Source organism: Betta splendens, chromosome 24, assembly GCF_900634795.4.
Source record: "Betta splendens chromosome 24, fBetSpl5.4, whole genome shotgun sequence".
Classification (NCBI taxonomy): Eukaryota; Metazoa; Chordata; class Actinopteri; order Anabantiformes; family Osphronemidae; genus Betta; species Betta splendens.
Genome location: NC_040901.2, coordinates 2,303,323 through 2,316,898, shown reverse-complemented (window position 1 = coordinate 2,316,898; position 13,576 = coordinate 2,303,323). Strand labels below are relative to the sequence as shown.

The window sequence follows — 13,576 nt, the reverse complement described above, 5'->3', positions numbered from 1 at the left end:
TGCGTACTCAGTGCACGCTCTTTAAAAATGCAGTCCAGTGTAGTTTTAATTTCATCGCATATAATCAGACAAACATCTCATAATTTAAACCCAAATCAATATGTAATGCCACACATTCCAACATGAACACACGTGAATTTAATTAAATTTAAAATATATGCATTATTATTATTATTGTTATTATAATATATATATCATATATTAAATGTAAACAAATAAGTTTTAATATGTAACATACGTTTAATACACGTCAACTGAACATAACAAAGAGAAAAACATTTATTGAAAACACTAGAGCACTAAAATTTTACACCGTTTTATATTCTTTAATCTGTATTTGAAATTAACATCTTTTAAAAAGTAATGTCTAAATGGAGTCGCAACACTTCATTTAGATTGTAAAATATGTCACGTGTGGAAACCCTTGTTTTGCAATGATTGGTAGATATGTGGACCAATCAGAGGCAGAGGCAGACGCTTGCAATAGGTTGGTCCAGCAGTGACGTCGGCATTGCCAACAGATAAAACTATCGCGCTTCCTCTGTTACGCGCTTTACACAGTATGGCCGGCGATATTAGCTAGCACTCGCTAACGCTATTCTCTGCTAAAGGGAAGACGGTAACTCAAGAAAATTAACACCAGATTGCTTCAAGGACTGCACCTCAGTAAATTATAACTGATCGAGGAAGCATTCATTACGCCGTAAACGTTACAGCTGACGTTTAGTATTTTGTTGGGTGTCTGTTGTCTCATGATGGAAGATAACGGTGCACACTTCTTCGAAGGGACGGAGAAGTTATTGGAGGTTTGGTTCTCCCGACAGGATGACACCAAAGGAACCGGGGACCTTCGTACCATCCCAAGGTTTGTCACTCGAAAGCCTCAGCTGCTATGTCACTTCTCGGAAGCGTATCGAAACGTTGGCGGAAACGCCGCCACATGCTTCGCTCCACTCCTATCTTTCACTAGTGACTTAATTTAGATTAAGAAAGTGCTCAATCTGATTTTCCAACAGCCATTTAGTTTCTTGTAACTGCTGGTCTGCCCTTGGACAGAACGCTAGCTAACCAGGAAAGGATCCATATTCTGACACCAGAGCCTACTACTGGTAGGAGTGAGTTAGCTAGCGCCAGTAGTCGAAAATGGCCACCTCCCCCTTGGATTTGGCATTTCGGTCTGAGTCATTCATTCTTAATCTAGGAAATGTGTGACATTTAGCTCGCATGTTCTGTCCACGCGGTCCCCCACTTGTTCTAGTGAAGACTAGAGCAACCGAATGCTGGTGCTTTAAGTCGTTTTGGCCGCATTTGGCCATCCTTTTCTCGCTAGTGTTGGCTAACTTTGGCTAGTTCATAGATTAGTCACACGTTGAGCAGTCGCGCTCCTCGACTTTGCGCAACTCCAAAGCTTTCGCTGTGGATAAAGTTGTGGTCTGATGCGTCAAACCATTACGCATTAGCGTGAAGTGTCGGCCTGCTTTGACGCCAACACCATGACGTTAACCTATTTTTTGTCTGTAGTCTTCGGTGCGAACACAAGTGATTGTCTCCGCAATACGCATCGACTAAAATTCTTTGTCTGAAAATAAAGTTGGCTTTTGAATAGTTGAATCTGGTTAATAGTTCTGTTCATCTTATGTGTTCTCCATTGCGATGTTATTTTCTCCTGCGTCATTCGCCAGCGCGAGGGCCTAACTGTAGACATCAAGCATGTGGTCGCCTCTTGTGACCGCGTGTTGTGGCGGCACTGGCCGGTACCACGGACTTGCACGGAACCAAGGCACATGCTATCACACTCTGACCATCGGGTCTGATCTCCCATTTTGTCAGACGCGGTTGATAGGAGTGGTTGTCAGACAGCGGGAATGAGCGTAATGTCAGGCACTGAGTGATCAGGCAGCGTTAGAAGAGCTCAAATGACTGAAGTGGATCTCACGTTCCACTTGAGCCTGGGTTGTTCTCTGGGCAGTCACTCGGTTCATGGCAGCCCCTGCTCCAGTCACGTTTCCAGCCATGAGGCGACTCCCCTCCCAGTTCCTCCTATTGGTTAAAGGGTCTCCCTACCACATTTGAAGAGGCTCACGTTTGGGTTCTGGCCTGTTCAGAGAATCTGTTACAAAACGCCAGAGCAGCTTGTACCTAGAATCCCGAAAATCTGTTTAATGGTTTTGTGACTCGTGATGTTGGTGGCTGATCACAGTCTCATTGAGCTAGTGAGATCCAGGAAAAAAAATAATTTGAACTGTACAGCCGGTGGCATGTGGCGAGGTTTATGTCCAAATCTCCTGCTCACAGTTAATTTTCTGGTCATTAAACCGATCGCTAGAGTGGCTTGAAGTAAAGTGTGCGGCCAGTCGGGTGAATGAGGGCCAGCATTAAAATCCAGCCAGAGGGCAGATTAACGGCTCAGGGGGACGCTGTCAGTGGATCAGACTCACTGGACGTCAGCCAATGTCCAAATAAGTCCACAAGGGCATCTGATTCACAAACGTGCAGCTTGCTCATGTTACCGATCTCCAGCCCTCATGGGAAGTTGTGGTCTTCCAGAAAACGCTTGGTATAATGCCCTGTCCTCATGACTGTCAGGGCATCACCATCCGTTGAATGTGTCATCTGTTTGCTTTTGTGTCACATGGCCTCTTAGTTCACACTTGGATGTGTAAACAATGTTGCCCTGTCTCTTGGGCCTTTGTGCAGCTTAATTTATTTTTTTCCTCTTGAGACCGGTTTCTTGAGCGACGTTCATTGTTGCCTAACAAAACATGGCTTATGCTATGTATTTCATTAAAACAGAGCTGACCACCGGTCTGGCAAGTGTTGTGCCCCTGCTAGACCTCTGGAGGCTTTGCTTAAATGAAGTTCACATAACTGAGGACTCCTATACCCAGTTATGTCGTTGCATGTTGTTGATGCAGCAACACATGTTTTTATTTTTTTCCCCCCAATCTTGAACCCCATGTATGTTACGGGAGGGGGGGGGGGTTCATTGGGTTGCCGTGGTTATGGGGCAGGGTTAGCAGGGTGCAAGCCTGAAATGCATTGAATATTAAAGGTAGTCATTAAGTAAATGATTTACTGTTGACACATGTTGGGCCCACTGCCTATGACCAGTTGGCTACAGAGGCTGGTCCAGTGAGTCTGCCCAGGGCTCGTGTGGGTGGGAGGTGCAGAGGCAGACTGCTGGTAAATTCCCCATTGAGCGTTCTTCTCACCAGCCTGGGCTGCATTGTGCTGCCCATGGACGTGCTGTAAGTTGTCGGGCTGCTCTTCCAAGGATATGACAGCATGACGCAGCTTCGTTTGCACTGCAGCTGCCTTTCAGCGGTGCAGGGAGGGGGCGGTGGGAGCAGCCTTCTAGTCCAAGAATGCGTTTGTGCTGTTGCTGGCCTATTTTTCGGTCTGTCCTGGTTTTCTGCGCCAAGATTTGAACACTAAAGTCCCAACTTTTGCCTATGTTTTCAGCCTTTTCTGTCAAATGCCATTTAATGAATTTTGTTTTGGTAAAACAAGCACTGTTTGATTTACTACTTTAATTCATTAACGTTTATTTTTTCTCTTTCAGGTTTGAGTGGGACAAACTTTTGGAGAATGTGCATTGTTTGATCATAAGTGTGACAAAGACTGACAAGCAGGAAGCTTATATACTCAGGTGAGTCCTTGCCTGCTTTGTTTGTTTGATCAGCTGTTTCTCAGTGAGCTTCATAAAGTGAGTCCCAGTTTGCTCTTGATTGAAAAGATGAGCAGGTCTGAGCCGGTAATGTGCGGACATGACCCCAGAGACGTCTTCAGTACTGATGCAATCCAGTGAAACCCTTAAGGGACAACAAATGCTTACTGGTCAGACTTAATAGTGATCAGCTGAGGGACTGACTCACTTCTTACAGGACATGAGAACATCAACAAAGACTAATTATACTGTACACACACACACACACACACACACACACACACACACACACACACACACACACACACACACACACACACACACAGAGCAGCAGTCACTTAAACAGGTTTTTATTCAACATAGGATTGGGGAGTCCAGTCAATTAGTTGTCTTAACTTGAAATGACATGCATGTCGATACAGCAATAGCCAATGAGTATTGTTGAGTTGGCATAGGAGTGTGGATGGATGTGTACAGTGGAATAATCACCGTTCTAGACAGACTTCCCCTAATGCTGTCGTCTTCTGCTCCACAGTGAGAGTAGCATGTTTGTCTCCAAGAGACGTTTCATTTTGAAGACATGTGGAACCACCCTCTTACTGCAAGCACTGGTGCCTCTGCTGGAACTGGCTCGGGAATACTGCGGTTTCAATGCCATCGAGGTGGGCTCTGTGCTTGTCAGTAGATGCATTCAAATAATAGATTTAGTGCTTTTACTCAACTTGTGGCTCGTTTTTTCTAGAATTTCTTTTATTCCCGTAAGAACTTTATGAAGCCGACACTTCAAGAGTTCCCTCATCGAAACTTCCAGGAGGAAGTAGACTTTCTCAGCCAGATTTTCCCAAGTATGTATCTCATGTTTCCAGTTTCCCTGAAAATAAAACATGGGTTGGTTATTTTTGAAACTTCATCAAGTTTCATTATTTTATTTCATTTATTTCAGTACTGATATGGACAGGCTGTAGTGTCATAGTTGGACACGGTGGTAATGGTAATAATTTTTGTGGTCAAATGTTTAGTTTGAAATTGGACTGCGTGTCAGCAGAACGGAGGCTTGTTTCAGCTCTTAGTGATCCACCGAGTCGCAGCATTGGATGCTCAGCAGTGAGTCATGTGAGATCGTTTTAGGCAGATGGAAACGGCTCAAACTACCTTTTGTTTCTTCTAGATGGTGCAGCCTATTGTATGGGGCGTTTGAACTCTGACTGCTGGTGAGTCTCGCGTTTTATGCATTGACTTTACTTTCACATTTAGTTAGTATAAAGCCTCTTGGCAGTGCTGCCTAGCACAGATTTTTGATTAGCACAGATACTTTCTCTGCTTGTTCATAGCTGCTCATTTACTGCTTGTGTGGTTTTCAACAGGTACCTGTTCACCTTGGACTTGCCAGAGTACTGGGAGAACAAGCATGCAGATCAGACGCTGGAAGTTCTGATGAGTGACCTTGATCCAGCCATTATGGACCAGTTCTATATGAAAGATGGTGTTTCTGCAAGTGATGTCACTCGTGTAAGTGAAGAGTCAGGGGACCCGGTCTGATGGCCAGCGGGTCCTGAGCAGGTTCTGAACCTTCTATTGTTGCAGATGAGTGGAATTCGTGACCTGATTCCAGGTTCTGTGATTGATGCAACAATGTTCAACCCTTGTGGATACTCGATGAACGGGATGAAGACTGACGTGAGTGTCCCATCATTGTTTCTCACAGGCACTGAATCGTTTCTGTAACGCTGCTCCCGTTCTCCCTGTAGGGAACCTACTGGACCATCCACATCACTCCAGAGCCTGACTTCTCCTACGTGAGCTTTGAAACCAACCTCTCCCAGACCTCTTATGATGATCTGGTGGGGAAGGTGGTGGAGGTGTTCAAGCCTGGAAAGTTTGTGACCACACTTTTTGTCAATCAGGTTGGTAAAACCGCTAAATAAGTTTTTCCCACCACTACTTATAAAAATGACTAAAACAACTGTCTCTGCGTTTTCCAGAGCTCCAAGTGTCGCAGTGTCTTCTCTTCAGCCCAGAAACTCGAGGGCTACAAGTGTCTCGATCGCCAGTTGGCTCAATTCAACGATTACAACTTTGTCTTCACTAGCTACGTCAAGAACCACCAGCAGAGTTGAGGGATGAGGATGAAGAGGCGTAAAAAAGGCGGGTGCTGTCTGGAGGCGTCCCTGCTCCATCCCCCATTAGAGAACTTACCGTCTTCCTCTTCCCCGGCCCTGCTCGTCTGCTCCCCGCGCCATTGGCGTCCAGGCGTCCCTGGCACCGGCGCCGCGGCCGGCCCTAGTTTAACCTCCGGTTTGGGTTGTTTGCATTGTTGTAATCGTGATTTAGATCTCCTGCATGAAAGCTCTGTTCTTTGTGTTGATATTCTAGCCCACTCTTGCTGTGACCTTGAAGTGCATGTAGCAAAATCAAACGCGCTCTGTTGGCAGCGGTACACCTGCACCCAGTACAACGGTCCTTTCCTGCAAGTCTCCCCCCTCATCCCCCACAGACAGGGCTTCCGCCCACACTAGACGAGGCCCTGACATGCTCAGACCAGTCTGCCTTTGTCCCATTCAGCCTGATCTTTAAGTTTCCAATGTGAAAATTGGAATAAATGAGTACTTGTATACTGAGCGCACTTTTCTTGTGGCACTAAAGGCCACTTACTGTCTGAATGTAACTGTCCCGTCTTTTCTACTGACTGGTAGCTTATTGATCACACCGAGCAGTAGCCATCTGCTCGGCTGGACTTTTGAAGCTGTTACATATACATTTGTTCTGCCTTGTGCCCAAACAAACTTTTAAAGTTTTATGAACCACTGAGCATGAGTTGCTCCCAGGCTTCATGTTACACTGTGCTGTAGTTGATACAAGCTTCTGGGTCTTAAACACCCTTCCTCCCCACAATATCACCCCTAGTCATATTCTGCACTGAATGTAGCACAGGCCCTTAATGGTAGTATCAGGAAAATCACCTGAAGCAGGTGAGCGCTGAATGTAGGGGTAGAGAAGAACACACCCCGCCTCCCTTCTCCACCTATCAGCCATCACCCCCCACCCCAAGTCACACTATGCCCCGGACTCTGACATGCTCTTCCTGAGCCCCCTGCTTTGTCAGAGGGAAAATCATGAATCATACACTTTTGCTAAGTTGCCTAGCTAAGCATTTTTCTTTTGCCCAACATAATATGCATCCTCCCTCTGTCTCTTTCTGCCCCATACAGAAATCTAAGTGCACAATGGAGGCCCGCCAGTCTGAGCATGTCAGGGTGATCCCGGATCATTCCACATGTAACCGCTGCATAAACTGCCGTTTTATTAAATTTATTGTGCCCAAACTTTTTTTTTCTTTTTGCGTCGCATCAGGTTGCAAATGTGACTCAGCAGTTTTTTTTTCTGTTTTGTTTGCATCAATGGCCTTTTGTTCCATGAGGGGCAAAAGAAAATCCAGTGACATTATGGTGCATGTGACTACTAGTGCCGTGCTGCCGCCACCTCTTCCTCTTGTCAGTAGCGCTCCGTTTTTTGCGTTCCTCTTTTACCAGTTCAAAGCGTTGTTGAAAGGGTCACACCCTTTTTCAATTAATCTTTCATTATCAAGGTTTTGAATTCACTGCCTGTTAAAGATGCTTCTCCCACCAGAAATGCACTTTGAATGTCTGAGCTGGAGGTTGCTAGAGGAGTCCTGGCGAGGCTTCAGGCCTGCTGTGCAATAGTCTGGTTCTCAGAACCAGCGTTGGTTAAAGTAGGTAAACTGCCCCTGGAGGAGCAGCCACTTGGAGTCTGTATGTCATTTGGTGCTGTTTTTTGTTTTTCTCCCCATGAACTCCTCCAAACATACTGTTACAGGTGATCTGCAATCACTGTTTTTCTTTGCAGTATAGTCTGGATTGTCATTAGGGTAAATGTTTTTTTGGGTTTTTTTTATATATATTTAGTAAACTCAACAGACATTTTTTTTTATTTGCTGCGGACCAATCATTGCTTCCTTCCCCTGTTTTGTCCAAATGTTTTTTAAGTTTGTTTTAACATTAAGGGATGTCCTTTTCACTTTTCCTTTCCTATGGTGGATTGTACTAAACTTCTGAGGAGGGGGGGGAGAACCCCTCCGCTGGGTGAGAGGGTGATGTTGCAAGGTGTGCTGAAGGAGAAACTTTGCTGTTAATGTTCATTCTTTGCTGCTCTTTGCATGGTCAAGATGTGCTAAATATATCTGTGCTATGAGCTTGATGCTTAAATAAAAGGATGCTTATGTGTGAGAATGTGTCTTTTGTGTTTATTCATAAAGTATTTGAGTTTCAAGCTCGTGAGCAAGGGTCATGGTGTGTAACAAAACATGGTGCTGAAGTTTATACTGGGGGGCCATAGACTACAAATCATGAGGTAAATGGAGGCAATGTCTACTGTCATTCTAGGTTGGGAACAGTTTGTCCTACTCCATCAGTGTACAAGTTCTTGCTGAAAGTATATTCATTAGACTAAACTTGTATTATGTAAAATTTGGTAGTAAATGCAACTCCTCCAGTGGTGTGTGTGTGTGTTTAGCTGAGCCTGGCCTGATGGAATAAAAGGTACCTGGTTGATCAGTGGTAAAGGAACTGGTCAGATCTTATCAAATATTCCATGTAGTGTTAAATGTTCCACGTTAGACCCAGGAGAGAGCCCTTCTTATTTAGGTGTCAGAATAATCAAGTCATGCACTATTTAGTGTTATTAAACACAATGGGATTGTATAAATTGAAGCTTTATTTGTCCCACAGTGGGGAAGTTTCACTTATCCCATATGCATCACTGTGTCTTATGTATTTGCAAGGGGAATAAAACTAAAAATAGGCATGTGCTTAATTGTAGTTTAACTTTGAACGGTAATGGTATAATTTTACTTCATATGCAAGACTTTCTAACCTGTCATGACTTTGACCGTTAATGTAACGGAAATGGCGCCACCTGATGGTCAGTGAGTACATTGAACAACAGAAGCTGCTTTCTTCCTCTTGGTGTATCTCAAGCCTCGATGATTTTTGAGACATGTAAAGTCTGCTCTTTACTTTATCCAACCTGACAGCCACGTGTCCGCCCTAATCCACTGTCCTCTTTTTGTTTTTTGGTGAGTTTGGTCGTTGGACAGAGGTGCGCCTCGACCAGATCACTTTGGTCCTGACTGGACCGACAAGCTGAACCTTGTACGGATTGTCCCAATGTCTGAATCTGATTCTTTAACTTGTGTAGTGTTGTCAAAGTGTTTTGTGCTGTGCCACATCTCCACCGCTGTGTGGTGTGATGTCGACACTAGAGGGCAGTGGCGGAAGAGCTCAGCGCAGTCAAACACCGAAGAAGAAGAAAATCCCGCACGTTGTTTTCCGTCTCTCCGATTCACGTGTAAACGGCAGCGTGAATTCATTTCTCGGTGACGGGAGCACAAGGAGACAAAATGACGCAGTTAGACGGTGTAATGTAAGTCTGACCCGTATTCCGAGAAGCTCGCTGTGCTCGTGTATCTGTCCGTAGTTATGTCAGTCGTGTACAGTGCTTGTTGTTCATATTAGCCTAGCCTATCTTAGCCTAGCACCACGTCGGTGTTCTCCACTAACAGTAGCATTGTGTTTTAATAAACCTCTGTATAATGTCTGGCGCACTTAGCAACATCATCCTCTCATAGATGGATTCTTTCCTCTTGAAATGTTTCGTTAAGTGAAGTAAACCTTGGCGAATTTCTTGTTTGTACATCAGGCTGTAGATAAACGTGTTACAGTATTTCTGGTAAGCTTTGTTCTTGGTTATACAGTTGTACTGTATTAGTTTTGTTCCACCGTCGGTGGGTCACACTGATGCAGTGGGGAGGATGAGACTACTCCTGTATAAACACATAGGTTGACCTTTATTTGACTTTGCACAACCGCGGAGGCATTTCTTATTAACCACAGAAATTCACTTAAATGCCAAACAGTCAAAGCTCCCAAGTATGTGCTGTACAGAAAGGCACTGAGTAAGCTTTGGAGAGACGGCTTCCTGTAGAGCGACGGTAACAAAAGTGTCACAGCAGGTTTAGTGTTTATACAGAAACACACAATATCTGGAAAACCAAACATTTAGAATTTTCACACACGGAATATAGTGAAGAAGTCTTTATAATAAGCAGCACTTCTAGTCTTGATGTCATTCATTTCCTTTAGTGTTCTCTTTGACAAGCTTTTAGTAGCAGTGAACAGCAGTTTGTGTGAACTTCCTGTTTTTTGTGTCCTCAGAAAACCCAAGACGAAACGCTCCAAGCGCTTCTTGGAAAGCAGAGCACCTAAACTGTCAGAGGACGTGAAGACTGCCATGATTATGAAAGGGGGGAACACCAGCCAAACCATCACCCAGGCCCTCAAGGACATCGTAAGTAACGTGGAGGTGGAGATCTCATGTCCAGCGTCCAACGCACACAAACCTGGTTCTTTACTGTTACTTTATTGCTTAGTCATATTTTTTCTCAGTAGAGTGAGAAAGGGAATTTCAGCCTCTGAGCTTCATGATGAACTTGTTTTAATTTGTCGTTTCTGTATGAGTTTTGCTTCCAACATGATAATGCTTGTGGTTTTGGTGTATATTCAAATGACTGTTGGGTGTGTCTCCACAGTATTCTCTGAAGAAACCCAATGCTGTGCTGTATAAGAAGTAAGTGGTTTTATAGAAGGAGCAACAAATGTGATTTAGTGCTTTATTACTGACTACTGTTTTAAATATTGTGTGTATACTTATATACACTTACATACACATAAGTATGTAAAAGTATTACTGTTACTGTTTGTTGTTTACCTCTTCCTTTTTGTCCTTTAAATTTCTGCTTAAAACGCAAAAAAGGTCCCTATTGTGTGATCAATAAAGTCGTATCCTATCCTACCATGCTTCCTTTTCAGGAAGAACATAACTCGACCGTTTGAGGACTCTACATCACTGGTACGTCCATAGGAAATTCAGCAGTGCTTTGTTGTGTCTTGTCCATTTTAGCCACTGATCTTTGAATGTCTTCCTTAGGAGTTCTTCTCCAAAAAGTCGGATTGCTCTCTGTTTCTGTTTGGCTCCCACAACAAGAAACGACCGAACAACCTCATATTTGGTAACGTTTATCTCTAAGAATCCCTGACGGCTTCACAGCTGTGAACGGGCAGTTGTAAAAATGTCTGTATGGAAGGTGGTCACACTGATTAGACACTGGGGTGTCTTTGCTCAATCTGTAGGTCGGCTGTTTGACTTCCATGTGCTTGATATGATTGAACTTGGGGTCGAGAAGTACGTGTCTCTGAGCGACGTTAAGGTAACAGCTCTGCATGTTTGTGGGTTTACTGTGTGTTATTGTGGCTTCTGATCAACTGGCCACATTGATAAAGTTAACTTTGCTTGATGCAGTGTCCAGGACAAAATAGTAAACATGTAAATACTATTTGTAATTGTTGTACGTAAACATATTATGCCGTGGTTATGTATTATTTCTTGTCATTTCTATGTTCTTTAAAGAAACGGTTCTGTTGAGCGCTGAATGAAGCAGTGCAAACACTTCATTACATGTTTAAATGCACAAAGCTCTCCAAAAAAGGACAATAAAGCCCTGTGACCAAACTCTGAGGGAACACATTACAGTTTATGTTCTTGTTCCTGTTCCAGACCACCAAATGTCCGGAAGGAACCAAACCAATGCTCGCGTTTGCAGGAGAAGCCTTTGAAACGGACAACGAGCACAGGCGTCTGAAGAGTCTGCTCACAGGTGAGGCTTCATTGTTGTTGTGGTTTGGTGTGAGGCGTGGTTAATCCATGTCTGCATCTGTCTGTGGTGCATTTCAGACTTCTTCCGAGGCCCCACGGTGCCTGCGGTCCGTCTGGCAGGCTTAGAACACATTCTACACTTCACTGCCCTGGATGGGAAAATATTCATGCGCAGCTATAGGTACTGACTTTAAAATCGTTGTCCTCCAAGTTGATCGGAGAAGTCGTATTGTGTGTGATACTGTCATGATGTAATGTGTACATGCAGGTGTCTGTTAAAAAAGTCTGGCTGCCGTACGCCGAGGATAGAGCTGGAGGAGATTGGCCCATCTTGTGATTTTGTTCTAAGAAGAACTCATTTGGCCTCGGACGACTTGTACAAGTTAGCCCACAGACAACCCAAGGCTCTGAAGGTAGAACCACCCCTGGTGTAGTTGTGAGTTCTTCTGATTGCACCTTAATTAACACTATGCTTCTGTCACAGCCCAAGAAGAAAAAGAACATTTCCCATGATGCTTTTGGCACAAAGTTCGGCCGCGTGCACATGCAAAAGCAGGATCTTTCCAAGCTGCAGACGCGCAAGATGAAGGGCTTGAGGAAGAGAAAGGGAGAGATGGCGGCTGAAGAACACGATGAACAGGTGCCCAAACTGGCAAAGGTGGAGGGCTAAGGTCTGGGACAGCGTGGACGGGTCACGCTGTGGACAAGGGTCCAAACATCGTCGCTGTAAGGACTGAGGCCTGCTCACCCTAAAGGAAACAGATCTGCTCCCCAGTTTCTTTTCTATTTTCCTCATGTGATGCTCACATGCTTTTTGTTCTCTTCATAAATGAACCGGCTGTATGGCAGAACTTGATCAGGGGAACGTAAAGTCCCAAATGGCCTTTACTCGATAGAGAGCTGGTCTAGAGAGAACATTCGCTTTGAAGGAAATAAAATCATCTTTGAGCTGCTGCTTCTCTGATGAGTCTCCAGGTGACTCACTTTATCGTGTCTCTTTATTTACTGTAATCCTCACAGATTCCAGGAGAAAACCTCAGGCTTTTAGACAACTATCACGTTTTTCTTTAGGATTTTCTAAAACGCTTCTTTTTTAAGATATGTTTTAGAAACAATTTCTCTCTGTATATTTGCAGTTTCCACATGTTAAGTCATATGATTGTGGGGGTCAGATCATGTGATGAGGGTGGTGGATGTTTTACCTCAGGCTGATCCACCACTGCTCTGTGAAGGATCATCGTCCATCACTATTTGGTACAGAGTGGCCACCAGTCCAACCTGCTAATGAGCTGCCCTCCATCTATCAGCCAGAGCATCTCTGACCCATAAGATACCAAAAGCAGAGTTTTGCTCTGGAGTCTAATAAACCGATAAATCTACTTTTGTTTGTCCAGCAATAAACATATTGATTCCATTGATTTTGACCTTAACCCTGTTAAAACATTTAAATAAAGATAAAGAGGCTTTAATTGTCATTGTAGTTATACAAGGAGATTTGTTCAGTGACACACAAAAAAAGACAAGAATATAATATATATGTAATGTAATAAACAGATGCATACTATATAAAATATGACTTATATGGCATAAAAAAAGAAAAAAACTTTTGTAACATGATGAATGCCATGAACAAGAGGAAATGAGTTGGAAATCAGTTTAGTCATCAAGTTAACAAGAAACAAGTTCATTTCAGTGGAACTTTCCTGTGTGAGACCAAATTGTGTGACCTTAGATCTGAGGTCACAGCATTCACGTTCTTAACGCAGACACTGTTGCTTTAATTACAGTTTAGCACATTTTCTGTCATTCTCTCAGTCTGATTCAGTTGACGTCAAAGTGTTTTCCCAGAGGTGTGTGTTAAGGAGGGACCATCCTCTGGAGACAGATGGCTCAAACCAGTCTGAGTTTATACGGTTTCACATTGATTCTCTTTCACAGGCTCTGTTTCCTGCCCTTGTTTGCATTGTTCAGCAGCTGTAGTACCAAAGAAAAGGCGCCATACATGGACTAGGTGGCTGTTAGTGCATCTGTGTGTAAGCACAATGTTAAAAATAATAAATAAATGAGACACAGTTTAAACATTTCCCAAGTAGTCTCCTCATTCTCTGGGTCTCAGACACTTACCTGCATCAGCACAAGGCATAAAAGACGAACTATACATGTGACTGGCATTTAGGATTT

The 13,576-nt window shown here is 43.8% G+C and overlaps 2 protein-coding genes across 3 annotated transcripts; both read left to right on the top strand.

Moving 5' to 3' along the window:
* Nucleotides 1–541: 541 nt before the first annotated feature.
* On the top strand, nt 542–7,914 carry amd1 (adenosylmethionine decarboxylase 1). Of its 2 annotated transcripts, XM_055506290.1 has the most exons (10): nt 542–865; nt 3,563–3,649; nt 4,203–4,329; nt 4,410–4,512; nt 4,836–4,878; nt 5,032–5,176; nt 5,252–5,344; nt 5,416–5,571; nt 5,650–5,812; nt 6,877–7,914. In XM_055506290.1, exons 1-9 carry the CDS (start codon nt 753–755, stop codon nt 5,782–5,784), a joined length of 1,002 nt encoding a protein of 333 aa, XP_055362265.1. In that variant the 5' UTR covers nt 542–752; the 3' UTR covers nt 5,785–5,812; nt 6,877–7,914. The 2 variants fall into 2 exon arrangements, with proteins under 2 accessions (XP_055362265.1, XP_028996396.1); XM_029140563.3 differs by having other exon boundaries at nt 543–865; nt 5,650–7,914.
* Nucleotides 7,915–8,946: 1,032 nt separating this feature from the next.
* On the top strand, nt 8,947–13,478 carry rpf2 (ribosome production factor 2 homolog). The gene is made up of 10 exons (XM_029140564.3): nt 8,947–9,106; nt 9,898–10,030; nt 10,272–10,309; nt 10,552–10,591; nt 10,670–10,751; nt 10,873–10,949; nt 11,297–11,396; nt 11,474–11,576; nt 11,664–11,808; nt 11,880–13,478. The coding sequence occupies exons 1-10, from the start codon at nt 9,084–9,086 to the stop codon at nt 12,063–12,065; spliced, it is 927 nt and encodes a 308-aa protein (XP_028996397.1). The 5' UTR covers nt 8,947–9,083; the 3' UTR covers nt 12,066–13,478.
* The last annotated feature ends 98 nt before the right edge of the window (nt 13,479–13,576 follow it).